At 43.1% G+C, this 27646-nt stretch overlaps 1 protein-coding gene across 4 annotated transcripts in view; it reads left to right on the forward strand.

Moving 5' to 3' along the window:
• Window positions 1-27646, forward strand: part of ERBB4 (erb-b2 receptor tyrosine kinase 4) — a 779780-nt gene that overhangs the window by 581478 nt on the left and 170656 nt on the right. For all 4 annotated transcript variants that reach the window (XM_081904442.1, XM_081904441.1, XM_081904443.1 and 1 more), the window contains 6 exons: window positions 3228-3369; window positions 6565-6678; window positions 12927-13053; window positions 17929-18002; window positions 19033-19123; window positions 22834-23033. In XM_081904442.1, the coding sequence (XP_081760568.1) occupies window positions 3228-3369; window positions 6565-6678; window positions 12927-13053; window positions 17929-18002; window positions 19033-19123; window positions 22834-23033 (748 nt within the window). The remainder of the gene's footprint in view (window positions 1-3227; window positions 3370-6564; window positions 6679-12926; window positions 13054-17928; window positions 18003-19032; window positions 19124-22833; window positions 23034-27646) is intronic.

The raw sequence follows: 27646 nt of genomic DNA on the forward strand, positions 1-27646 counted from the left end.
ACACTTACTTCCGTGTTTTCGGCACTCAGGAGCCAAAACGTATGAGTACCAAGGAGTTCAAGAACCAAGGTACGACTGTACAGGCAACTCCCAGTTTACATGGGGGTTACATTCCGGGCTCCCTCGTGTGTAACTGAAATCGTGTATGTTGGGAGCACCCTGGAGGGGCAGCAGGGCCTGAACAGCTGATGCACGGGGAAGCTTCTTCCCCACACACCAGCTGAGCTGAGACCCACTGCCCCCTGGCTCACATAAGCAGGGAGGCAGCAAGGCTTGCACAGCTGACGTGTGGGGAAGCGGCTGCTGCCGCCTTCCACGTTAGCTGTTAGGCAGGAAGGCCTCTGGCTCACGAGGGGACCTTGCCCAGGGCCTGAAGAGGCATCCTCTTTGGGCTCCGGAGAGGGTCTTCTCCAGGGCGCTCTGCGTTTCCAGGTTCCCGACACTGCTTGTGACACGTGCAAACAGAGCACATGTAAATGGGAAGTTGCTGTATTAGTAAAGCCGAAAAAACTAGACCTCCTTCTATGCTACAGGAAGCCAGGCCCACGTGCCTTTCCGCTCCAGCTCAAAAGCATGGAATGCTCTAAAATACACTGCCAGTACTTGTAAACAATACTTAAAGCCACAAATTTAAAATTTGCTGAACTCTTCAGAATGATTTTAGTAGATCCTTAATGAAAGGTTATCATAGCTTTGGGCTATACATCATTAGCATCCTACATCATTATGCTATAGTTACTAAGCAATTCATTATGATGATAAGGTGCCAGGGCAGAAAATGAATAAAGGCACTAGATGGAGGGAAAGAATTAAATGAGTTATGTTATGTATTAATTAAAGCAATTTCAGCATATGCTGCATTAAGAGATGGTCTGACCTATAATGCCTGCTTCCTCGAACCTATAGTATCCTGCTGTGAAAATTGCTAGATAAGGCAATCACCCATTGTTCTCGCATGTGCTGGCATGTATTCATTTATGAGAGCATTCTTGGAAGCAAAGCAATGCCTGTCTCTGCAGCATTAATGTTTCAGTAAATGTACTCACAAGGATTCAGAGGTATTTAGAGAATAATGAGAGTCAAAATTAAAGTGGATCTAAACAGGTCTCTGACTGTACTTTGTGCCTTTAATAACTCAGCAGTAATTCAACACATGGGTCTTGTTAAATTAAAAGGGGTTCCATTACAAAAGCCTTGCATCTACCTCACCAAAACATTCAATATGGTGTCCACTTAAACAAAACCAGCCTTTACCATTTGCTCCTTAAGTTGATTTAGGGAAATCTGTATCACTCTTCCTAACTTTGCTGTGGTCCTAGCTGACACCCTGTTTCCTGATGAAGGCTTCTAATGCTTTAAACAATGGCATGTCTGACAATAAACAGAAAAACTTGCTTACATAGGCATCCCCTTGATCTCAATCCGACTCTCCTGTTTTAAATTGTCTTGTTGTTCTAATGGGATTGTTTTAGTTCATATTTTAATATTTTATTCTTATAAACCATGCAGAAATCTACCTTGATGTGGTGTATGTGTGATTTATATTATATTATATTTATATTATATTATATTATATTTATATTATATTATATTTATATTATATTATATTTATATTATATTATATTTATATTATATTATATTATATTATATTATATTATTATAATATATTATATTATAATATATTATATTATATTATATTATTCCAATTGATGTAGCCCAGGGGTGTCTAACTTCCAAGAGACTGTGATCTACTCCCACTATACCCATTGGATTGACCAAAGTTGTTGAGCTTTTTTTGGTGGGGGAGACCAGAGTTGCTGAGCTTTAGGGATCGACAGTTGACAGCAGGGGGAAAGTGCTTCTTGCTTTCAGTTCATGGCAGGCCATGCGTTGCTACTGAGAATGGCTTGGCACCCCGATCCCCTGAGCCTGCTTTAGCAGGAGAGCACAAACAGTAAGTACACTGGACACTTGCCAATAACCAGCAGCACAACTCTCAAGGGATACCCAGTTGCCTCCTGCCATGGAAACCTCTGCTCTTGAGCAGTGTAGTAAGCAATGATGGTAGCTTTTCTTTTATCACTGCAAGGACCTCCATTGTACTGTGGAAAGGATAAGGAATAAGCATTGCCGCAGAAACAGGGTTGATTGCTACTGCTGTCTTGTCTCTTACATTCAGAATGGTCAGTGCAATGGCATCAGATTTGTTTTTATGCTAGTGCCAACAGTGGCGGTTCATCCTATTTTGCCACCTGAATCAAAATGGGAAGGTGCTGCCCGCCTCTCCTCACCTGCCGAAGCCTTGCTTACCAGGGTTGCAGTGGTGGTGGCTTCAGGCAGGATCTCACAAGATCTTGTGGAGCTCTCATAAGTGTTCTGCAAGATCTTGCAAGATCTCAACAGAAGCCACCACCACAGCTGTGCAACCCCCATGATGGCAGGGATAGGCATAGTGCCTGCAGGGGCACCACCCCATGGGATTCTACTATCTGAGGCTTCACTTTGCCTCAAGGGTTGGCCAGCCTGGTTGCTGAGAACTTAAGGCACAATGCTATAAACTAGCGTATCAGCACAGAATATCGTGATCTGAGGCTGGGATCTGGCCTCAAGAGCAACTATAGAATGTGTGCATTTAGGCCTTAGAGTCCACTGCTCACCCAGAAAGGACTGTGGTGTTAGCTCCTGCCATTTGCCCATGTTAGGTCACTGGAATAGTACCTTTTGCCTATTGCACTTTAGGTTCCAGCTTCTCCAGCCTTCAGCAAAAATGTAAAGGTCCTCTCTTGATGATCATCACATGGACGATTTTATTCAATTACGCTTGTCATACCCCAACCCCTAAGCAGAGACTTATAGCTCTAAGTCCTATAAACATAACACGAGCTGTGCTGGGTCGGACCACAGGCACACCTGGTGTGGCCTCCCGTTCCCACTCTGGGAAGCCCCAAAGTTGGCCTCCTAGCTCTCGATCCTCATCAGCGGATATTCAGGGGCATGGTGCCTCTGATTACTTGGGGGTAATATGCAGTCCTCATGATGTGTTATAAGAATATTATTTAAATTTCTCAAATTAGACTTCAATTGAATTTGATGACTCAGGAACTAAAGGTTATTATTTACGTAGAGTGAATACCTTAAGAAACTTATTTCCTATTGTTATTGTCAAGGGTCTGTTTATTAAATGCCGATAAAAGCTCTGATTCAAACTGTTCTTTCCTGTCTTGCAGGCTTGTATGAATTTTAATGACAGTGGGGCTTGTGTCACGCAGTGTCCGCAGACTTCAGTTTACAATCCTGCCACCTTCCAGATGGAAAACAACCGAGACGGCAAATACACCTATGGTGCTTTTTGTGTCAAAAAGTGCCCGCGTAAGTTACAGGAGGAGGGTTGCCTTTCTTCCATGAAGGGCAACTGTTTCAAAGTGTCACCGCAGAAGTCTTTAAAAATAATAATTGCAAAGCATGCCAAATGTACGGTGAAGTTAATGATGAGAAAGCACCCTATTTTCTTCAACAGCGATATATTGGAAGTTATAACTTACTCTAAGAATGGCATTGTTGAATGCTGACATTTTAATAACACCCTATAACTTAGAGCCAAAAATCCATGATAAATGTTTTGGTTTGTGTGGTCAAAATCTCAGCTTCCATCCAGCAGCAGATGTCAAATATGGAGCAGATTCTCACATTTCCTTTCTTTAAACAAAGTCTCATTTTCATTTCCCCTCAAACATAAGTGGATTTTTTTTAATGTTTGACCTTTTCTTGAAATTCAAGTGTGTGGTTTGGTAATGTGAGTCAGAACGGGCTCATTGCTATCAAGGCACATTAAAATATTGCTCCCAACTCCCAGCATTACAATGGCTACCAAGGAGGTTTCAGTCAGTTGAAAATATAAAGTACTCCACGTAAATGCCTTTCAGGTACAGACTGTTAAACTGGATTACTAAAACTATTTATATGGACTGTTCCCAGTGGGAGTAGTGCAGAGTAAGTGGCTAAAAGAATGTCTTTCCGATAGATCCTAATGATGATTTCTTCTGCCCCCCTGAGGCCAGCCACCCACTGCCAGTGAAGATGGCAAGCATTATCACATTGCCAGAGCATTTAGCATGTTCTGTTGCTGCGTAGGCCTGCGCAAGTGGATGTAAACTGAAAGCATGCAAACAACCCTTTATATGTTCTCATTTCAATAACATCTTAGGGGGTCACATATACTTGATATTTGAATATTTTGGGGTTTAAGGGTACAATCTTTTAAACATCAATTAAAGAAATTGAGGGGGGATCTGTGTAAGGGAGTTTCTTAATGATGGGCTAGTATAATTTCTATTGACTTAAGTGATGGAATAGATGTGTAGAAATGGACATTGCAAAACAAACAACCCAGTTTTTTCACAGCACCTGCAATCACACACAGTGCCTGTCAGTGTAGTCACTGAATGATATGCATATCATGTGTGAAATTGTTCTTTCTTGACAATCTTTCCCAATTTCATTGTTGTGTTGCATTTTCTTCTGATATAAGTAGCTGTGAGCATGCTACAAGCAGAAAAGTATGGTGCATGTACTGTAATAACATCCAAGAACTGAAAGCAGTGTTAGAAACTGAGATATGAAAGCTAGGAGCTAAATGGCACCTTAAACCTAGGTTATGGGTGCAACAATGGAATGTCTAGGCTCGGTTTTTTATAACAAGAATACGAAGCTGAAAATGAAGGAACTCCAGCTAAATTATTATGTTCATTTTTCACGTGGTCTAGACCTTCCCCTGCCCAACCCCCCCCCCTAATATTCTTGAGAAGGTCTCCTCTCCAGTCTTCAGATAGTAGCTGGAAGTGGGGAGGCAGAAAAAGGTTCTCCTTTCCTTCCACTCTGCAGTTTTAATCTGAAATCTTTGGTGCAGTACAGCGCCCAGAGCTGAGAAACTGCTCGCAGTAATGAAATTCCCTGTCGCAAAATACACCTAGAAAAATGGGAGTTTCGAACATTGAGCGAAAGGCAGTGCCCATTATTCTGTCCCTCATATTTTTTTTTATTCACAACAACCCTGTGAGGCAAGTTAGCTTGGGAGATAGTGGCTGGCCAAGGCCACTCAGAGAGCTTCCTTACCCATTTGAAGCTGAGTCTTTCCAGTCCTAGGCTGACACTCTCAACACTAGGCCACATTTGCATGGCAAGCAGCACCTGCTGAAATCCTCTCTTCTACATAATTATTAACGGTGCAAGAAGTACAAGGTGCTATCCTAGTTATGTGAAGCAGCTATAGACATATGTTTTGCATACATCAGATTCAATCCCTGTCATTTCCAGTGAAAGGGGCATTTCATTGTAAGGTTGGAAAAAATCCCTGCCTAAAAGCTTGAAGAGGCACTGCCAGTCAGAGCAGAGAGTACTAGATTAGACAAACCAATGATCTGGCTTGCTGTACAATATCTTCATATTACCATGGATCCCAGAACCTGGTGTGCTTTGTCAGCACCAGCATAATAAGCTAGAATCAGGGGGAACTTTGACTTTTGACACAGTTAGTTGTAATGATTTGTGGTTAAGTAAAAAAAAAGTATGGGATGCGGGTGGCGCTGTGGGTTAAACCACAGAGCCTAGGACTTGCCGATCAGAAGGTTGGCGGTTCGAATCCCCACCACAGGGTGAGCTCCCATTGCTCGGTCCCAGCTCCTGCCAACCTAACAGTTCGAAAGCACGTCAAAGTGCAAATAGATAAATAGGTACCGCTCTGGTGGGAAGGTAAACGGCGTTTCCGTGCGCTGCTCTGGTTCGCCGGAAGCGGCTTAGTCATGCTAGCCATATGACCCGGAAGCAGTACGCCGGCTCCCTCAGCCAATAAAGCGAGATGAGCGCCGCAACCCTAGAGTCAGTCATGACTGGACCTGATGGTCAGGAGTCCCTTTACCTTAAGAAAAGGTATACATAAGTTTATTATTATTTTTTATACTAGAGCAGCATTTTGCTAACTAGTTGTGGAAATGAATTCCTCATTTAGTATGCCTAAAAATATACATTCCCATTTGGTCATTGTTTTGAAATTTAATTGCCATTATCTACAAAATTGAATATCCAGATACCTTCTTTTCTTTCTTTCTTTTTTGTCTGTATGTATGAGCATAAGACTGAGATAATTCAAAGCATCTTTTATTTTATCCAGTGGTTGGTATACCAGCTTGGCTGTGACCGTGTATCCTTTGATGCTAAAATAACATTTCAAACATTTTCCAGAATACAAACCTCATTAAGATGGAGTTACAGCGTCAGCATCTCAAGGGAAATGAAACTTTTAAAGAATGTTGAAATTAGCAACAACATAAAGCAACAGGGATACAGGAGAATGCGAGCTTAGAGAAAACTTCAAAAGATAAAATGCAGTTCTGAGACAAATACATAAAAATGGATCTTGAATGCAGTAGCAGAAAAGAGGGACCCACATTCCATTTCCCCAAACACCTCTCTGTTTTAAAAAGGGACGTTCAGAGTATCCATTGTGTGAAGCTTGTAGATGGTTTTCTTTTCAATAATACACTTTCCTCTTTTTTTACCTCCTTCTAGATAACTTTGTGGTTGATATCAGCTCTTGTGTGCGTGCCTGTCCCAGCCCCAAGATGGAAGTTGAAGAAAATGGCATTAAGACATGTAAACCATGCACTGACATTTGCCCTAAAGGTAGGCTGCTCTTCATTATACTTCCGACCTTGTGTGCTGTGCATTGCCATGACACAAAGCAAGGAACTAATTTGGAAATGGCATGAAACTAGTGAAACCTGGATGCAGTATGGGGCAGGCTATGATTGCTCTCCTTGGAACTGGGATACTGATCTCTGTGGACAGTCTGGTGGCAGGTATGGAGATCCTGTCATAAGGTGTTTCTTCATTTAGCCCACTAGAGTAGTGTTCTTCAAGGGCTGAAACCCCCTTGGATTCCCAGCCTGAAACACGGGACCCACTTCTGAGCTAGGAAGGGTGCAAAGCTTGACCTTAGCCCAAAGGTGGCAACTGCATTGTGAAGCTTTTCTCTGTTGTGTGTACATTGCTCCACTGTGCCTCCTCCCTTTGTCCCTGCAATGAAGACATGAAGCAGCGCAGCAGCATTGCATGTCCAGTATTTGAGTTGAGAGGGCGAGGAGACATCCTTTCTCAGGAAAAAAAATGGGGGGGGGGAGAATAATGCCACAGCTGGTCCATAAGTGTCAAGGTGGGAGTTGGGAGCAAGTCAGCAATAATTCGCAATGTGTCAGTGAAGTTAACTAAAAAGCTCAGGCCAAGTGATCACAGCAGCTCTTCCCTGTAGGTCTGGTTGCAATGAGGCAGTTGTGAGAGTTGAAGGCCTTCCCACCACTCTCTAAGGTGTCTCCTCCCCTAGGTCTTTTCTCAGCAACCTGAGGCTGCTTGTCTGGTCTCTCTTTGCTCCTCCCTCTTCATTCCTCTTCATGTTCTGGGAGACAGGACCTGCCCATCGCAGGAGGGCAAGAAATCCTGGCTTCCTCATCAGCCTGACTCATCTCTGCCTCTTGGCTCCCCTCCTCTCCAGACTCTGATTCTGGGCTGCTCTCTGCCCTAGCCTGATCCTGCTCACTAAACCCTGTTCTGTTCGTCTGCTTCTGACACAGCCTCCTCTCAGTCTGCTCCCTCTTCTCCCTCTGACCTCACATTGTCCAATCCCCTGGCTCTGAGCCTTCTTCCTTGGGGGTTCCCATACAGTGCCTCCTACCACTCCGGTGCATAACCCACCTCTTGAAGATCAATAGGCTAGAACAGGGTTGGCGAATCTGTGTCCCTCTAATGTTGTGAACCACCCTGAGATCTCAGGCAGTGTACAAATTTAATAAGTAAATAAATAAGGTTGTCAAAACAGCTTCAATCATCACTGACCATTGGCTGGGCTGGGACTGGTGGGAGCCCAACAAAATATGTAAGGCTACAGTTAGGGACGCGGGTGGTGCTGTGGTCTAAACCACTGAGCCTAGGACTTGCCGATCAGAAGGTTGGCAGTTCGAATCCCTGTGAAGCTCCTGTTGTTCGAAGCTCCTGTTGTTCAGTCCCAGCTCCTGCCAACCTAGCAGTTTGAAAGCACGTCAAAGTGCAAGTAGATAAATAGGTACCGCTCCGGCAGGAAGGTAAACGGCGTTTCCGTGCGCTGCTCTGGTTTCTCCAGAAGCAGCTTTGTCATGCTGGCCACATGACCAAGAAGCTGTCTGCAGACAAATGCCGGCTCCCTCGGCCAGTAAAGTGAGATGAGTGCCGCAACCCCAGAGTCGTCCACAACTGGACTTAGCGGTCAGGGCTCCCTTTACCTTTACATTACAGTTAGCCACCCCAGCGCTGGAGGATACAACCCTGCCCACGCAGAAGGATATAACCAGACAGCTCTTCTATCTTTAGAGTACGGGTGTCAGAATACAACTGGACATAATAGCAACTCGGGGTTTTCTTGTTCCCAACAAAACGGTGGTGTGGAGGGCATGTAAAATGCAACACAGGTGAGTGAATTGAATCCTCCCTCCATCTGTAGCCTCCCACCAGAAATTGCTATTTTTAGCCATTTTCACCCCAGCAGGGATTACTTCCAATTTTGGAGCACAACTGGGGGGGGGGGTATTTTTAAAACTAGGCTTTAGGGCTGAAGGGAGGTTGCTTGCTGATGGAGATTGTTCATCTCAGCCTTCTCCCAAGCTGTGCTTTAAATTGCTCCCCACTCAGAAACTTCATAGGAATTTGGCAGCAGATCTGTTTGGCCCTCAAGTCTAAGACGCCTGAGGCTCCCCAGTACAACTCATAACAACACCTGTACATAATTTTGAAGGTCTGAAAGTCACAGGTGCCAGAGTGGCTTCCTACAGAACTAGGAAATTTCCTGTTGAAATTGTGTTAGCTTCCTGGGATTTTAAGCCCCTGCCATTGCGGTAAACTTTGCGTTTTCCATGTATGCAATACAGTTCCCATATATGTAAAGTGTCATTGATTCAGCGTGCTTGATTCAAACCCTAACCGTTGGGGATTTATTGAACGGTGTTAATCCATCTTCATTTACTTACTTCCTGAACTGAGATATGGAACTGAAGGAGATAACAAATGTTATCTACTCCAGCTTTAAAAAGAAGACAGGCTATATACCCATATCCATGTAATAAAATCATTTCTTTTTAGACATCCACACAACATTAAGCTGTGTTAGCTCTCATGGAAGGAATATGCCTATTTTAGTCTAGTTTTATGTCTTCCATGGTAAAATACTGCAGAGGAAAACCCAATTGTGGAGGTTAAAGAAATGTGCAGGCTTTTAATAGGAGCTTCAGATTCGTTTTTTGTTTTTGTTTTTTAAAAGGACTTTTGATATCAGCATGCTCTGAAATGTATCATAATGCTTACTGGTATAGATCATTTCTAATATTTAGCTTGAGGACCTTAAAAACCTTTTTTAGCCATACTTCTTTGACCCAGTTCTCACCCAGGTGGCAGAGCTATATCTGGGCTAAAGTACTTAGAGACTGCAGGTGGGATCTTGCATAAATGAATGTTCCCCATTAAACTGCCATGGCTATACAAAAAGAACTGCGGTATTGAGGAGAATGCTATATATGAACATAAGAAGCTGTTTTATACGGATTCACATCAGTGGTTTGTATGGCCCAGTATGGCCTACTCAGCTCAGGAGAGGTCTTATCCAACGCTGGTGCCTGAAAGCCTGGTATTTTTTGCATGCTAAGTATGCGATCTGCACCTGTCCTCTCCCTTTTGCTAAGATTCTTCTTCTTGGTGTGTAGTTTTCTATTGGAATATCTTGGTATGGAGGAATTATATGAGACCTACTTGCAGATACAAGCAGCCCAGCCCAAATGCACCCAAAGGAGAACTTGGTCCCATTTATTAGTGGTGTCATGTCTGACTTTTCTGATCCAGGTACTGTGAAACAGGAAGGTGTTCTGAGACTCAGGTTTCCAGGGGCAGATAATTCCTTTTTCATGCAGCAGGAGAAGGAATACAGAGGAGAAAGTTGAAGAGTGCAAGATTCATAATGTACCTTTAAACATGTAGACTCTAGTGACAGCAACTGTACCTTGGCACTTTGCCTTCCCAGCATCTAGCTTGTCTACAGAACTACAACGGGTGATGTCTAACTATGGCATACTCAAGATAGACCCATTGAAACCAATGGACAGGTAACAGAAGCCCGTTCAGGGTCTGCTCTGAACATGACAGGATTCAACAAAGCTGTTGCATGTGGAATGAGGTCTGCTTGCACAGAGGGACTTTCCTCCTCTCCTCCTCCTGTGGGAAACTCTTCACAAACTAAACTTGTTTTGTAGAGTTGTGGGGAAACCCAGAACAGGCTTAGGGGGCTTGGGGGGAACTGCACAGCAGAGGAGAAGGAGGCCAACAAGCAGAAGTGATGGGACCTTTAGTCCATAACATCTGAAGGGCACCTTGTTGGTAGACCGTGTATGCGTAACCATGCTCACCACATTATATGTGAAGAGGGTAGGTGTGTCACATCTGCCTGCGACATCTGGTTAAGCTCATGTGAACACAGACAAATGTGCATAGACCTAGGTTATGCATGCACAGGCATCGGCTACAACCAACCCAAGTGGCTTTAAAATAATTTTTAACTTTTGTGACCTTACACTTTTCTATACAGACATACATATTTAGATCTCTAATGTAACAAAATGGATTTGAGCATCTTAGCTGATCACATGGCTGTTGCTGGGCTTGTCACGATGAACCATTGTAGTTTTATTCTAGGTAAGAGGCATTTGACCAGGTGCCCCATGATATTCTTGTAAAGAAGCTGGTAAAATGCGGTCTTGACTATGCTACCGCTCAGTGGATTTGTAACTGGCTGACTGACCGAATCCAAAGGGTGCTCATCAATGGTTCCTCTTCATCCTGGAGAAGTGTGACTAGTGGGGTGCCACAGGGGTCTGTCTTGGGGCCGGTCTTATTCAACATCTTTATCAACGACTTGGATGATGGACTCAAGGACATCCTGATCAAATTTGCAGATGACACCAAAGTGGGAGGGGTGGCTAACACCCCAGAGGACAGGATCACACTTCCAAATGACCTTGACAGATTAGAGAACTGGGCCCAAACAAACAAGATGAATTTTAACAGGGAGAAATGTAAAGTATTGCACTTGGGCAAAAAAAAAAATGAGAGGCACAAATACAAGATGGGTGACACCTGGCTTGAGAGCAGTACATGTGAAAAGGATCTAGGAGTCTTGGTTGACCACAAACTTGACATGAGCCAACAGTGTGACGCGGCAGCTAAAAAAGCCAATGCAATTCTGGGCTGCATCAATAGGAGTATAGCATCTAGATCAAGGGAAGTAATAGTGCCACTGTATTCTGCTCTGGTCAGACCTCACCTGGAGTACTGTGTCCAGTTCTGGGCACCACAGTTCAAGAAGGACACTGACAAACTGGAACGTGTCCAGAGGAGGGCAACCAAAATTGTCAAAGGTCTGGAAACAATGCCTTATGAGGGATGGCTAAGGGAGCTGGGCATGTTTAGCCTGGAGAAGAGGAGGTTAAGGGGTGATATGATAGCCATGTTCAAATATATAAAAGGATGTCACATAGAGGAGGGAGTTTTCTGCTGCTCCAGAGAAGCGGACACGGAGCAATGGATCCAAACTACAAGAAAGAAGATTCCACCTAAACATTAGGAAGAACTTCCTGACAGTAAGAGCTGTTCGACAGTGGAATTTGCTGCCAAGGAGTGTGGTGGAGTCTCCTTCTTTGGAGGTCTTTAAGCAGAGGCTTGACAACCATATGTCAGGAGTGCTCTGATGGTGTTTCCTGCTTGGCGGGGGGTTGGACTCGATGGCCCTTGTGGTCTCTTCCAACTCTATGATTCTATGATTCTAAGAGGCATCTTTCCGGAACAATTTTATAAAGAAATATTTGAGGCAAGGGACAGTTCTTTGGTTCGTCTTAGCCTTTGTAAAGCAGAGAAACAGAAAGAGAAAAGTAAGTAGTAAACCATGCTAGGAAGTAGGACAAATTAATATTAACCAGGTCCCATTGCCTAGGCTTGAGTTCCTTCCTTTTTAGAGGTAGCACATGGTTCTGGTGGTGCTCACCTGCCAGGCTTTCTGCTTTCTACCACATGGTTGGTATCACTGCATTACAACATCAGATCAGACTCCTAGCACTGCTGCCATAAAAAAAAACAACAATTCCTTGAAACACACACTCCATATGTACAGTGCACAGACACTTAGGCAGTTTAAAAATAATAATGGCTTGTTAGGCTACCCTAAGTATTCTAGCACCCTGTGGCCTTATGCCTTCATGAGCTTCAAGAGTGAAATAGGTAGGACTCAAATGGAAATTTCTGAAACATCTGAAATTAAAATGCAACCACAAGGAAGGGAGATGCTGGTCACAATCTGGGGAAATAGATGACTTTAGATGCCTGTGATTTCATCAGCATATGAAATTTAGTCATCACTATCTCCTTGGCTTCTCAGAACACAAATCCCTTTCCTATCTTTTTTTTCCTTTCTCACCGCCTGCAGACTATCTGTCTCCCTGCCCTTTGTCCTTGCATGAGGGATTTCCCAGTCTGATCCACATGGCCTTTCAGCTCCTCTACAATATTATCTTTAACTACGTCTCATATATAATCTGCTGTCCATAGATCTATGGGAGGGTTTTCTTTCCACTTGAACCTGAGCTTCACAGAGTGTCAGCATTCTATGACTGATCTTTGCTCCTCGGTCTGAGATGGACAGACGCTCCTTGCTCTCAGCCCAATTCCTGGAAAACAGGATTAATTACCCTTCCCCGCTGCCTCATTGATTTTAAGCCAGCGCAAGCACAATGGCGTAATGCACTCAGTGATTTACAAGAGATCCAAATATATGAATGCATATTTTTTTACAAAGTTGTTTATTTTTACAGCATGTGATGGCATAGGTACAGGAAGTTTGATGTATGCCCAAACGGTAGACTCCAGCAACATTGACAAATTTGTCAACTGTACCAAGATCAATGGGAACCTTATCTTCCTTGTCACTGGGATTCATGGGTGAGTGCAAATAATTATAACATGTTGCATCTTAGTAACAGACCCACCTAGTTTGTTCATTTTGATTTTTTTGGTCCCTAAATGTTGGGATGGACTATCAAGCCAGCATTGCTTCTTCTGAGAATTGTATAAGATGGAGCTGTGTATTGTGCTCTTTCCAGCTTGGCCCAGATTTTCTGGTGGTATAGAGGATGGGCTCCTATGACATAACAGTAATGTCTAAAGGGGCCTTTTGACTTCTAGATAGTGGGGTTGAAATCCAAGTTCTGCTCATTGCTAGCATGGCCTTTGCCTTTCTGTCTGTAGAATTTGATAAACCTGACCAAGACTGCTGAGGCACAATGTGAGCCCATGTTGAATGAATGAATGAATGAATGAATGAATGAATGAATGAATGAATGCTGTGGTGGAAAACTTATTGACCAGTCTCAGGGAAGATAAAGGGGCTTATAGAGGGCATGCAAGGACTTACAATAGCTTATTGCTTTTTTTCAGTTCTTGCCTTTCTTGCATGCTGCATTATGAACAAAATAAACATTTGGAGCATCAGTGCAAGTTCCACCTGTGTTTATCTCTCTGGACTCATCCAGACTTGCACTTATTCTGTACTTAGAAAGCACAAGTTCAAGCAGTTGTGCCATTGCCTCTCTGCTTTCCCTTGGAAAACCTGTACATTAGCAATAAATTGGAGAAAACTCGATTGAAAACTCTGATTCAGCGGTCGAGGTCGGGTCTGCAAGGGCATGTCTGGAGAAGCCCTCTGTCCCTTTGTTCTGGCCTGTCATCTAGGGATGCATCTGAATATTTCCCCATCCAAATTACTTTCCAGATTTAGAGGTTCCAGATTACCTAATCTTGTTTCCAAAGTGGCATTGCACTAACAATGTGACGGAAATTTTTAATGTTGATTTGATTTCCTAATTTTTTTTTCAGACCACTGGGCATATGAAGTTTGCTTCAGTGTTCAGTTTTTGCCCTCCCCCATCTTATAGTTTACCAATGTGCATCAGGGCCCATGTGCATTGATTACATCACTGTGCAAAAAGGAATCCTATTTTAATCATGTGATCACATAATGATGCCTTTTTGTGCTGATTTAATCCGTGTGGATATGCACTACTGTGCATTGGTAACATGTAAGTAGAGAACGTGGGGTGGGTGCAAACTGCAAACAGGATCCAATTGTACATGTCCTAATCTGAAATTAATTTTAGGAATTAACCGAGATGAATTTTAAGGCAGATGGGTGGAAAACATAGTGGAGCCATTTCAACAAAATAAGTGTCACACTGTTGTCAGGCACCCAGATCTCCTACCTGCAGCCCTTCTTATTGTGTCCAAAATGTCACGTGCCCTCCAGCTTCTGAAAGAGCATCACTCCTAATATACTGCCAGCATCGTATTAAAGCAATATTTTAAATCATATGTTTTAGAGGGGATTAAAATTATTTAAATTTGGTCTTTAAAATATTATTGTTACAAAGTTTATGGACAATATTGAAGTTATAAGGAAAGTATAACTGAACTGTACATTATAAAAAGTTGACAGTGTAAAATGGTAACCTGGAATATATATTAGCTGTCCATAATGTTAATTTAGAGTATTTGAACATATTCTTGCATTCAGGATTAACTCTGTTATTCAACATTTAAATAATAGGGAACTTTCTACTATATAATATTAGGGACTCACTTAATAGCTAATGTTAAAAAAATATCAATATATATTTAAACTTATTAAATGGAAGGCATCCTTGAAACATTAGGAGGCTGCTTTATGCCAAGTTAAATTATTTGCCCATCTAACCCAAATTGTTTATGCTAATTGGAAGTGGCTCCCCCTGCTCTCAAAGAGAGGCCTTTCACATCACTATAATGCAGGAGAATGCGATGTACTGTACCACAAATTTATTTTCCTGCTCTTCTTTGTAAGAAGAGTCACCACCAAGGCTTTTTTTTCAGCCAGAACCTGCTGGAACTCAGTTCTGGCCCCTCTCAGGTGGGCGCCATTGCCATTCTAAGAGAACAAGGGAGGTGTTCATAGTAAGTTCTGGCACCTCTTTTTCTAGAAAAATAGCACTGGTCACAACCATAATCTACTAGTTCATTCATTAGGCAGGGAGTTTCCCTCAGGATAGCAGAACATGCCTTTAACCTCAATGTACAAATTTCTATCTTCAGTATCAAAATATACATGGACAAAGTTCGCATATATCATTCTTCAAAGCCCCTTTCATGCCACTAATTTCAAGGTGCTCCATCAGCTGCTGTCAGGTCTCGGGATTATTAGATTTGGAGCAGGGATGATAATTCCATAAACATGCTCAGGGTACTCATTTGGGTTCTTGGCTGGTTCCACACAACGTTTGTAAAGCAGAGAAATTAGAAGTTGTAAAAGGTCCTGCAAGCTGAGTCACTGCTGCATGCTGGGACAGAGGGGGAGAGGAGTGAGGCAGTGGCAAGGTCAGATCTGTGCAAATCCAGGGCTTCTGCCAACTTGGTTCAGGCTAATCCTGGGGCTGTTATTTAATACAGTAATATATCTGATCACTGCAGTTTTTGCTGAAATTATTGTAAGCTATGTAAACTTCACTGGTGCTGCTATAGGTTTTTGTCATTTGTTGGTTTGCAGTGCTAACCATAGTCTCGAACCCAACCTATTGTTTGAACTTCAAAACATACTGGCAAACTTTGGTTTAGGTTAAGGATGAGCAGATTTACCCTTACTTTATTGTTCTGTGGGTTCACTCTGCTCCATGCTGCACTCCTTGTGTTCTTTTTAACTGGGAAAAGTCTAAAATTGTGGAACTGGGAGTTGCACAGTTTCCCACAACATCCAGGTTCTTTTGTTCTCCCTTTCTGTTGCCAATGCAAATGGGCATATTGAAAGGGCAGAATAAAAATCAACCTTGGTGCGCTTGTATGCATAAATGCATCAATATTCTTTTGTGCTGTGCTTTATGCTGTATTCTGGGGGTACCTCATTAGAAAATAAAATTGAATCAACTGTACCTAAAGGCAAATCAATGTTTTCTTGTTGAGGCATTATATCTAGGTGGAGAACCTACACACTGTTAATGTAAAGGAGTGAAAAGGAAGGAAAGAAATATACCACCTGTGTATGGTGCTCTGAATGGAACAGTATACCGTATGTTTCCTAGTGCATCGGTTCCACTTTCAGAACAAGACCAGGTGATCTGGAACTCTGAAAGTTCTGCAGGTATTCAGCTGAAGTGAATTTGACAGGCACCCTTAGCTTAATGCTACTTTCATTTTCGATCTGCTCACCAGCCACACCATTCTGCTTATGGTACACTATTCTCCTGTGGAAAAGTAACAATGATAAATACAGTGTGTAAATTAAGAAATCACATCAAGCTGTCCTTAGCAGAAACCATTTCTTGTAATCCCACTTCAAACTGTGGTTTCCAAGTCTGGTTTGCAGGATTTGTGAGTTCAGACATCACAGCAAAACACGATTTGAGTCACTCTGTCATGCCGTGCCTTTGCTAAAGCCGTGCACACAGGTTTGAACTTTTCATGCCTTGCCTTGAAGCAGACCCCCGCCTTTCCGCTGGCAGTCCTTTCTTGGGAGCTTCACACTGAGCAGAAAGTGTAATTAAAAACGATAATCCTGGATAAATCCTGGTTGCATGAAACAGACTGTAAGCCATGGTGGGGGGTGAGGGAGGCCTAAACCACAAGAATTAATTGTATAATATTTGGCTAATCCTTTGGGCTTTCTTTGAATATTCCATTTCCCTCCTGCTAACCTCACTATAAATGGTAAATGTAAAACTGAGTCCATGAGTCCTATCTGCAAGCCTTGTCCAACTGTTTCCTATACTCTTTCTGGACTTCCGAAGGGCAGAAGAAAAGTTGCCTACTATGTGCCTCTCACAGTCTTCCAAGTGTGTTATTATTATTATTATTCTTTCTATAATCACAGGCTTGTACAAGAAAAATAGAGCCTGACTCTAAAGGGTAATAAAAGGCATTTATTTGCATACTTTTCGGTGAAGGCTTCCCCACCCCACAAATAGATGTGCACTTTTCACAGGATGCTTTTGCTTGTCTTTTTTTATTTCAGGGTGTCCTGCATTAATTGGCACAAGAGTCTTTGGCTTTTAAGACTGGCTGTGTCAAATCAGTTCAAAGCTTACTGAAAGGAGGCATAAGTCCTGCTCTTAAAACAAACCACACCTTAATCGCAAAGAGTGAGAACTGTTGCTGTGCAGTGGCCAAGATTGTGAGCTGAAAGGAAAGAGAGAAGGATGCTTGCTCACATTCTTCCAATTTTAATATTCTTTCCAGAAGGTGCACCACCAAGCCACCTTTCCTCCATTTTTGATTTTCAGATTTTGTCCCAGTGATTTTTCTTTAAATTCTCTTGGGAAATAAGCCAAACTATTTCCAGGACTTATTGCAAGCTAATTGGAGACTCCAGACTCCACACACAAGCCTTCTCCCCTCTCTCAGCCACCCCTTTGCCTCCTTCCCCCTCCACACTGAGCCTCCACCCTGCCTCTTGCCAGCAGCCACCCCCAGCTTCTCTTACCTTGCTCCACCATACATGAAAAAGTCTGGAGAAGGAATTGGATAGGCCAATGACCAGATCATTTGGCCAAATAACAACCAGAAAATGTGTACATTGAAATGACCTACTATATTAGGGGTTCCTCCAAAATGACAGTCAAGTCACTGTCTCTGAGATCCGTCTGTTGGGAGCTCTAAGCTCTGTTAGCAGTGCTCTCCTGGGCATCCACTTCAGGAAGAAGAAAGGCAAAGCTAGTTTTCTACTCCCAGGATATGGTGGGAATCCTTCACCATTCTTCCATATTCACATCTTGACAATGTGTCGTTATTCTCTTCCAGGGACCCCTATCACACAATAGAAGCAATTGACCCTCAGAATTTAAATGTCTTTCAAACAGTGAGAGAGATAACAGGTAACCTACAATTATGATACTACATCATTTGTGTTTTCCATTTTTTAGAAAAGCTACTGCTTACATAAATGAGCTGAGGTAACAGTGTAGCATGAAAAAGAGGTTTGTAGTACAAATTTTACCTCAATCATAAATTTACAAGATGGCAGTGAATATTGTTGTAGTGATTGCTGTAAGTGAAGTGGATTGAATATTTTAAAACAGCATATAAATACAAATTATTATCCTCATCATCAACAACAATGTTACCATTCCCTTTCTCTGTGCTTTTAAACTGGCTGTGTTGAAAGCTGACTACTGATCCACTGGTTTATCAAGGCAATGTCCTTAAGACGGTTGTTTCAGTGACAAGGATGCTCTATTTCAGTGCACGTGGTAAAAGGCACAGGATGATGCCCTGTCAACTTGTGCTACTAAGGAACTCAGTGCAGCTGTGGGACCAGCACCCAGACAGGAGTTCAGGAAACTTCTCCATGCCTTCCTCAGATGAAGCCCAGGGCATGGAGTGGTTGCCCCAGGCAGCAGATGCCAGAGGGCAGGTCACACTGCCAAGATGCTAGAGGACAGAGCTCTGTGTGTTTTATGGCCTGGTCTGCACTTCCTTAGCAAGGCAGTGGCTGAGGGACACTGTCCAGTTGCCAGGGATGAAGGGGAGGTTCAAATGCCAGTTAGTTCAATTTCTATACATGGAACAGGAGGGATGGGCACTATTTGGCCCTTCAGCTCAGAAATCAAAATGGCCTATGGGGAACCTCTGGCCCTCCAGATGTTGCTGAACTACAGGTCCCATCATCCCGGACCATCAACTGATGGGGGTCAGAGTCCAGCAGCATCTGGACGGCCACAGGTTCCTCTTCCTGGGCAGTGGTGTGTGTTGTCACACAAGATGCTCAAGAACGTGGTATAAATTCCAAGGCTGGAAAGGCATGGCCTTCCTTCCGCTCTTTTGCCTGATCAGATTTCAAGTCTGTAGTGAAGCTGTGACTGCAGTGAGGACTTTCTGTAATATTTCTGGTTTTATCCTCTTTAGGATTCCTGAATATACAATCATGGCCTGAAAACATGACCGATTTCAGTGTGTTTTCTAACCTAGTTACTATCGGTGGAAGAGCACTATACAGGTGGGCTAAGCTGTTTTGTTTTTCTTAGCATTTTCACTTTTAAAATCAATGTTCACAGACTGAGTTTATTAAAGAAATTTATCACAGAGCATGATATTGGGGTCTGGATAATATCTTTGTCCCACCTCATGTCCCACCCATAAATACCCATGCATGCCTATCTAATCTGTACATGAGAAGGCCCGCTTGCTAAACTCTTGTGGTACGTGTGGACATCAGTGGACACATGGCTCATGGTTTGTCCAGGAGAGCTAAACCAGGACCATGAGTTCAGACACCACACTAAGCAGAACCATGGCTTAGCTCAGGGCAGGGCAGCGCAACACATGAATGACCAGGAAGGAGCAGAGTAGCTGTAGTCTTCTCTCTGAGAGCCAACATGCTCACATGTTCTTTCTAAGCCACAGTCTAGCACAGTTTGATGTGTGAACCAGTCTTTCATTGTTCTGATATGGAATTATTTTTTGTCACAAAAAGTAAAAGGACACAAAAATGCCAGAGATCACAGTGGTGTTTGCACAGGCATTACAGAATATGAGATTTGTAATAACTTGCATGTTCCATTTTTAAGAAACATGTTCTGATATGAAAGCACAGGAAAGGTTCCTGTAGGGAGAGAGAGCACCAAAACAGAATGGGCGTGAAACAATCTATCTGTGTAATATATACCATGGCCCACAGAGCAAAATGTAGTTAATCAGTCAAGGGGCTCTGTATGTGTTGTAAACAATGGCCAAAGCAGATTATAAATAACAGTGAAACCTTGAGATTTGAATTACAGTCTCGTGCTGGCATTTGTGGTATTGGCTTTCATCAAGAACAGCTGGAAAATAATTACCTTGGGTTTTTTTTTTTAAGATATCAAATAAATCTGCAGAGTACTGGTTTCTCATAAACTACTTTAGCTTCACAAACTTTAGACTCTCCACTTCAACAAAGTTATCTCCACTTCACAGTTAAGATTTTTGCTTGATGCTACGAAAATGACTGGCTGCCAAGAAAATCATCATCTTAGGCAAAGGAGCAGAGAATCCCTTTGGAATTGATAATTTGACTTTCATTTACACACACATGCTATGAATGTGGCTCTGGTGGTATAAAGCCCTCAAAGACCCAAGCAATCTGGCGGAGAGGGAGGGTGCATGTCTCTTAAGATACGGTAATGATAGCTCACACACTCGGACATTTTAGAAAGAAAGCAAGAGGGCAAAGGAAAGGTTCATGGAACACACAGACACCCAAACATCAAAAATGATCGCCCCCTATTCCATCACACCTGAATAAGGTGGCAAGACAGAGAGTGGTTCTTCTTCAAGCCCCGTGGGGCCTTTCTGCTTAACATTTGCTTCAACAATGGTCAACAGTGAAGCATTTGTAGTTATATGACTGGTTCACAGTCAGGACATAGTCAGCGCTCCAAGCATTAGTGTTGGTGACCACACACTTGAGGTAGTCGATGCTTTTGTCTTCCTGGGCTCCACCATAACTAGCATTCTCTCCATCGACACGGAGCTGGACAAGTGTATTGGCAAGGCAGCTATGGCAATGGCTTGCCTCTTCATTTTTATTTTTATTTTTAATAATTGAAAATTTTATTAGTATTTTCCACACAACAACACGAAAAATATCGAAAAATAACAATACACAAAACACAAAAACCGACATTCAAAAAACCCCACCACAAATCCATATCTTACAAGTTAACAATATAAACACTAAAAAGAAAAACAAATATTGACTTCCACCAATCCCACAGCACCTCCTTTGTGTCTTCCTGTTTTCCTTATCATCTCTAGTCTAGCATCCAGATATAAATCCCTCTTTCTTATCCTTTCACTTCACAAGGTTATTCCAGACTCAGCCAGATTTCTGTCCTCGAACCTTGGCTTTTAAGGTATTCATTTAGACACTTCTATTCCTTTTTCACTTCACTTTTTGGTTTTTGTCTTATTATATCTGTCAATTTGGCTAATTCTAAATATTCTGAAAGCTTGCCTCTTCCGATGGGAATGGGAGACTGTGGTGCTAACTACCAGTACCAGGATGAAGCCCTGCCCAGCTTGCTTGTTGAGCCTGCTGCTTTATGGTAGGAAGACATGGGCAACTTATACCCACCAGGAGCGACACCTCCACGCCTTCCACATGTGCTGTGTCAGAAAGATTTTGGGCATCCCATGGCAGGATAGAGACTCAAACAAAGATATGCTCTCCCAAGCCCACATTCCCAGCATGTTCACACTCCTGTCTCAGCGACATCTGTGCTGGCTTGCTCATGTCCACAGAACAGAAGGTGGCAGGATCCCCCAGGACGTGCTCTGAGGAGAGCTGGCTTCAGGCACCAGCCCGTTGGCAGAGAAACTCTGTGTTACAAAGATGTCTGCAAACATGACAGGAAGGCTGGCAATGTTAACCCCGCTATGTGGGAATCCCTTGCAGACGACCACAACAGCTGGAGAGAATCAGTCAGGACATGTATCCACAGCAGTGACCAGAAAAGGAATGACCACTGGGAAGAGAGCAGAAAGAATAAATGACATGGCACATCTGCAACAGCGCAACCAGATGCCTTCATCTTCCCCAGCTGCAACAAAACATGTCTCTCCCATATCGGTCTCTACAGCCACAGCAGTTTGTCTCCATCAGTTTGTCTTCATCTCCCAAGGTGCACTCTTGTCTCCCAAGAGAGATGGATGCCAACAATAGTCAGTTTGAGCCTTTTCTCTGTCCCAGTCATATGGGGAAAATATTCATTATGTGCACTAATAGTGAATGAGTACACTCTGCAGTTGGATCTCATCGTGATTGGAGCAAGGGTTGCAGACGTCGCTGCAATTCATTTCACAACATGATCACATTCCTATGCATTCCAAGAGAAATTTTTAAAAGCCATCATTAATGCCCTATGTAATGGTTCTAGGGGTTGCTCGTGCATAAATCGACACCACACCTGGCTGGGTTACCTGAGTGAATCCTTTCTGTCCGGACAGCCACTCACCTGTGGCTGTCTCAATTGCTGGCAGAATCCGTCAGTGGGCGTTTCTTGAACTTCTTCCAGCAAAGAAGCTCTTTGACGCCTAGTCGCCGCCTACTCTCCCTGCGCGGAAGCCTTCTGCGCAGGGAGGGTGTGGGCAGCGGAGGACCCGTGCTCTCCCCGCTGGTCTCCGGCGAGGAGTCATGGAGCCACCTCGCCGATTCCCCCATCTGCCCCCCTTCTCCACTGGTGCTACGCTGAATTCCTTCTCCAGAAGATGGGCTGCTTCTCTCCCTCCCAGGACGCTCTCCGGAACCCCTCTGGAGCGCTCCCTCTCCCTCTGGCTCCAATGGCAGTTCCCTGACACCCTACTTCCCACTTTGGATAAACAAGTAATCATTGATTATGTTGTTCTCCCCAAAGCTAGTATTTAGGTGTTGTGCCTACCTGCCTTGCCTCAAACATCTGGACTGTTCTTTCCTCTGTACCTTTGAGCACCTGTGGCTTTGCACACTGTGTTAGCACTTGCTCTCTGCTTGTGGCACATTATACTCTGGATGGGTCAAAGCGTGGAGAGTAGGGGCTCAAATTAGATTACTTTCCCATCTTTTCCATTTTTGGCCCTTTGCTTGCATGCAATAGTTGTATCTAAGCAACAAAGCAAGTTCCCACAATATATGCATGCCTCTACATATCTCTGTGTGCCTATTTACTATTCTGTTCTTGTTTCCTCCTCCAGTGGCCTTTCTTTGCTTATTCTCAAGCAGCAGGGAATTAGATCTCTACAGTTCCAGTCCCTGAAGCATATCAGTGCTGGCAACATCTACATAACAGACAATAGTAACTTGTGCTACTATCACACCATCAACTGGACCAGTCTCTTCAGCACCCCTAATCAAAAGACTGTGATCCACAGAAATAAGAAGGCTGAAAACTGCAGTAAGTATTATTCTCCTTTATGTGCCAGTAAGCATTGGCATTGCATTTTGAAGAATGTGGAAGCTTGTCTACCTGTACAGAAATAAACAAAGCTTTGGTAATGACACAGAAGCAATATTTTAATAGAATAAATATTTTTTCCCTCATTAGGAAACTAATTATTTGCTGTTTTATAGAAGAGGGCATAACGTTGAATGATTGCACCAATATTCACCATTATTGTATAAGTAAAACTCAGGTTAAAGGTGGCAGTCTGGTTCATTTCAATTTAAGCAAATATACTGGAGAACGCCACAGGAAAGCACTCCCTTTCCCAAGCCAGCAATCTTCACGAAGACCCATCACATGATAACTGCACTTATATAAACGTGCTGCATGTACATTGCCTGTGACACCACAGACATGAATATACCTAATGGGCTCTGGCTTTCGATATCCTTGAGCCTTTCCCATTGTTCCTCATTGTCCTTGGACTTCACCCTCAACGTACCTTCTAATGTGGCTCTGCAGGTCGGGGCTTATCCACCTCTTTTGCCCTGCTGTTTCCAGGCAGAGGTCTGTGCTTTAATGCTCTGTGTCCAAGCAGTTTTTTTCTTTTTCTGTTCTAGAACTTTGCCTGCAAATTCTGCTCTTTAAAGCTGAATCAGAGCAAACGTCAATTTGACTTTGAGCTTTAAAGAGCGGGATTTGGCAGGGAAAGCTCCAGAACAAAAAGGGGGGTGCTCAGACCATGCCTTGAAAGAGTGGAGGAAAGGTAAGTGAGCATAAGCCCTCAGTGTCGCAGCTTCGCCCCCTAGAATCCCCAGGGCCCTCTAGGAATTGCTGCTGCCAACCATCACAATTTAGGCCACATGGAGCTCAAATGTGGGTGCTGTTCCCAGCAGTCAGTCACCCCCTCTCCCCATATGGACTTGCCCAGCGTGTGAAGCCAGTGCCATTGGAAGTGGAGCAAAGCACTTACTCGTCTCCAGTCAGTGGCAGGCAGCTACTTTTATTATATCTCCTGCAATGCAGTGCCAGCAGTACCACATCAGGTAAGCCCCTTTAAGGGGAGTGGGTGCAGCGCTGCCAAGGTGGCTCATGCTAGCTGCAGTGCCAATGGGCAGCAATGTAGATCAGCCCCTGGGGCACTTTAGGTGTGTGTTGGCCTTGCCAGCTGTCTGAATACTGCAGCTGGTCACAGCCCCTAAGCTGCCACTGGCTTAGTTGTTTTGAAGTCACAGAAGGACGGGGTGTCTTTAGAGGAATTATTTGTGAGTGTGGGGGCAGGATTTAAAATTTGAATTTGGATTCATAGATCTTTAATAGCGTTATTCAATTAAATCCCTTCTGCTTTATTTAAAAACACAAGTTTTCTCATTAGGGTGGGTCGAATATTCCTGTGCTTTTCACCCAAAAATGATAGACAACATTTTTGCCAGGAGTTATTATGCTGCTAGCAGAGGGTCCAACAGCAAAATGGGCTGTATCTTCTGTCAAATTATCCTCCTTTCTCCTTGTTGGACTTTCCATCTTCTCTTTGATCACTTCACGGACTCCCTGCCTCTTAGCTGCAATGGCCAGGCTGTGATTGCCTTGGTCAAAGGGCTGGGCATTTGGGGGCCAGGCTGAGAATGGACACTACCACGTTTAGAATTTGAATTCCAAGGTCCGTGGGCTGGTTTAGGTAGACGGAGTCTCCTCGCATATGGCAGTTCATCATGGACATCTGATTGACGCTATGTTGGATCACATTCATTGAGCATTTTGGAACCCTCCATTAAGTATAGACATACAGTTGCTTCTTACATGAGTGAAAGAGCCACAAATGTTATGATATTTCAAACTACATTTACTAGGTGCCTGCATTCAGATCTTCAAAGGGGAAAAAAAGTAACTTGATGAAGATTTCATCTTATTGTTAGTGATTTCAAAGAAGCATCTGCAGTTTGAACAGCCTGAAAAAGGCAGCAGCATATGAAAGTCCTTTCTCGCAAGCCTTTCTTTGAGAGTGTCAACAAGCATATAGATAGAGGTGATCCAGCTGACACAGTGTACCTAGACTTTCAAAAAGCTTTCAACAAAGTACCTCACCAAAGACTCCTGAGAAAGCTTATCAGTCAAGGAACAAGAGAAGAGGTCCTCTTGTGAATCACGAGTTGGTTAAATTGCAAGAAGCAAAGAGTAGGAATAAATGGACAGTTCTCCCAATGCAGATGTATAGAAAGTGGAGTCCCCCAAGGATCGGTACTATGATCTTGAACTTCACAAATGATCTAGAGTGAGCAGTGAGGTGGCCACTTTTGCTGGTGATACTAAATTTTTCAGTCATTAAAGCAAAAAGAGATTGTGAAGAGCTTCAAAATGACGTCTCCAAACTGAGTGGATGGGTGGTAAAATGGCCAAGTAATTAAATGGAAACAAAAGTAAAAATGATGCATGTTGGCACAAAAAAATATTAATTTCTCATATGTGCGTTTGGGGTCTGAACTGGTAGTGACCGACCAGGAAGGCCTCAGTGACCACCTCCCCCATATGAACCTACCCAGACCCTCAAATCATCATCAGAGGCCCTTCTTCTTGTGCCTCCTCTATGAGAGGTCTGGAGGATGGCAGCACAGGTACAGGCGTTTCTGCAGTGCCTTCCATGTGTGTAGACCACAAGCTTAAAACGAGTCACCAGTGTGATGCAGCGCGGGGGGGGGGGGGCAACCCTAATGCCATTCTCGGCTGCATAAACAGAAGTATAGTGTCCATGAAGGTACATTCTTTCACCTTTGGTGGACATGCCCAAGGATTAAGACTTTCTGGGAGATGATCTATAATGAAATGAAAAAGGTATTTAAATATACCTTTCTGAAGAAACCAGAGGCCTTTCTCCTGGGCATGGTCAGCCAATTGGTGCCAAAGAAGGATAGAACTTTCTTTATGTATGCTACAACAGCAGCAAGAATACTTATTGCAAAGTTTTGGAAGACACAAGATCTACCCACCTTGGAAGAATGGCAGATGAAGGTGATGGACTACATGGAACTGGCAGAAATAACTGGCAGAATCCGAGACCAGGGAGAAGAGTCGGTGGAGGAAGATTGGAAGAAATTTAAAGACTATTTACAGAAACATTGTAAAATTAATGAATGTTGGAATGAAGTTATGTGGTTTTAGCAGAAATGTTATAAAGGATTAGGAAAAAACAGACTGTTAATTGGTGAAAGGAGGGAAAGTAAAGTTACATTATATTAAGATAAATTACAGGACAAAAATTGGAAAAGATGGAAAGGATTTGCTGAAATAGCTAAGAGACCTAGAATACAAAAAAGGGAGGTGTGAGGAGGTCAAGGAAACAAGCAAATGAAAGATAAGTTATGGGAAGATTCGCTGTGTTTTTTAATGGATTTTATTTTTCTGTTTTCTTCTTTTTCTTTTTCTTTCTTTTTTTCCTTATTGTGATGTGTTGTTTTGTTTTTGTTGAATATGGTGTTTTTACTTTTTCTTTTTGTAACCTTTAAAACTTTAATAAATATTATTTTTTTAAAAAACACACACAGAAGTATAGTGTCCAGATCAAGGGAAGTAATAGTACCACTCCATTCTTGCCTGGAGTACTGTGTCCAGTTCTGGGCACCACAATTTAAGTAGGATATTGACAAGCTAGAACATGTGCAGAGGAGGGTGACCAAGATGATCAAGGATTTGGAAACCAAGCCTTATGAGGGAGTTGGGGATGTTTGGCCAGTATGAGGATGTTTGGCCTAGATGAGGGGAGATATGATAGCCAATGTTTAAAGGGCTGTCACATAGAAGATGAAGCAACCTTGTTTTCTCTTGCTTTGGAGGATAGGACCCAAACCAATGGCTTCAAGTTACAAGAAAGGAGAGAAACATTGGGAAGAACTTTCTGACAGTAAGGGCTGTCAGACAGCGGAACGGACTCTATCAGGAGGTTGTGGACTCTCCTTCCTTGGAGGTTTTTAAACAGAGGTTGGATAGTCATCTGTCATGGATACTTTAGTTGAGATTCCTGCATAGCAGAGTGTTGGACTAGATGATCCTTGGGTTTCCCCCCAACTCTATGATTCTATGATTCTGTGCTTAATTGCACTTGCCTACAGACTATTTAAAACTATTAATCTTTATTTTGAAGCACAAATGCTGCAGATCTCTTATTAAAAATAATTGAGAACTAGCATCAATCATGGCCCTTTAATGTGTATCTAGACCCTTAAATGAAAGCTGTACCACAGAGCAGTCAGCCTCATATGATGGAAATTCAATCCAGTCCAAAGAGACTAACTTCGAAGATGTTTACAAAGAGAAATGCCCTCCAAACACATATGCAAACATCTGTAATAACTGATAGTGAAGCTTAAGTTCTTATTTCCACAAATACACACCTGTAACCTCAGGGAGTGCCAGAACCCTTGAGAGGATGAATTTAAGGAACGTGGAGAGATTTCAGGGTGGGGTGTAGTTATTTGGTTGCCTGAACCTAGATATACAGGGGAAAGAGAAGCCTGTAAAGTTGCCTTGAGCTGAGTCAGGTTCTTGGTCTGTTTAGCCTACCACTGCCTGCCTTGGCTGCTGCCATCTTTTGGGGATCTCAGGCACCTCGAAACAAACAAAAAACCCCTCAA

Source organism: Podarcis melisellensis (genome assembly GCF_964234715.1).
Source record: "Podarcis melisellensis genome assembly, chromosome: 1".
NCBI lineage: Eukaryota > Metazoa > Chordata > Lepidosauria > Squamata > Lacertidae > Podarcis > Podarcis melisellensis.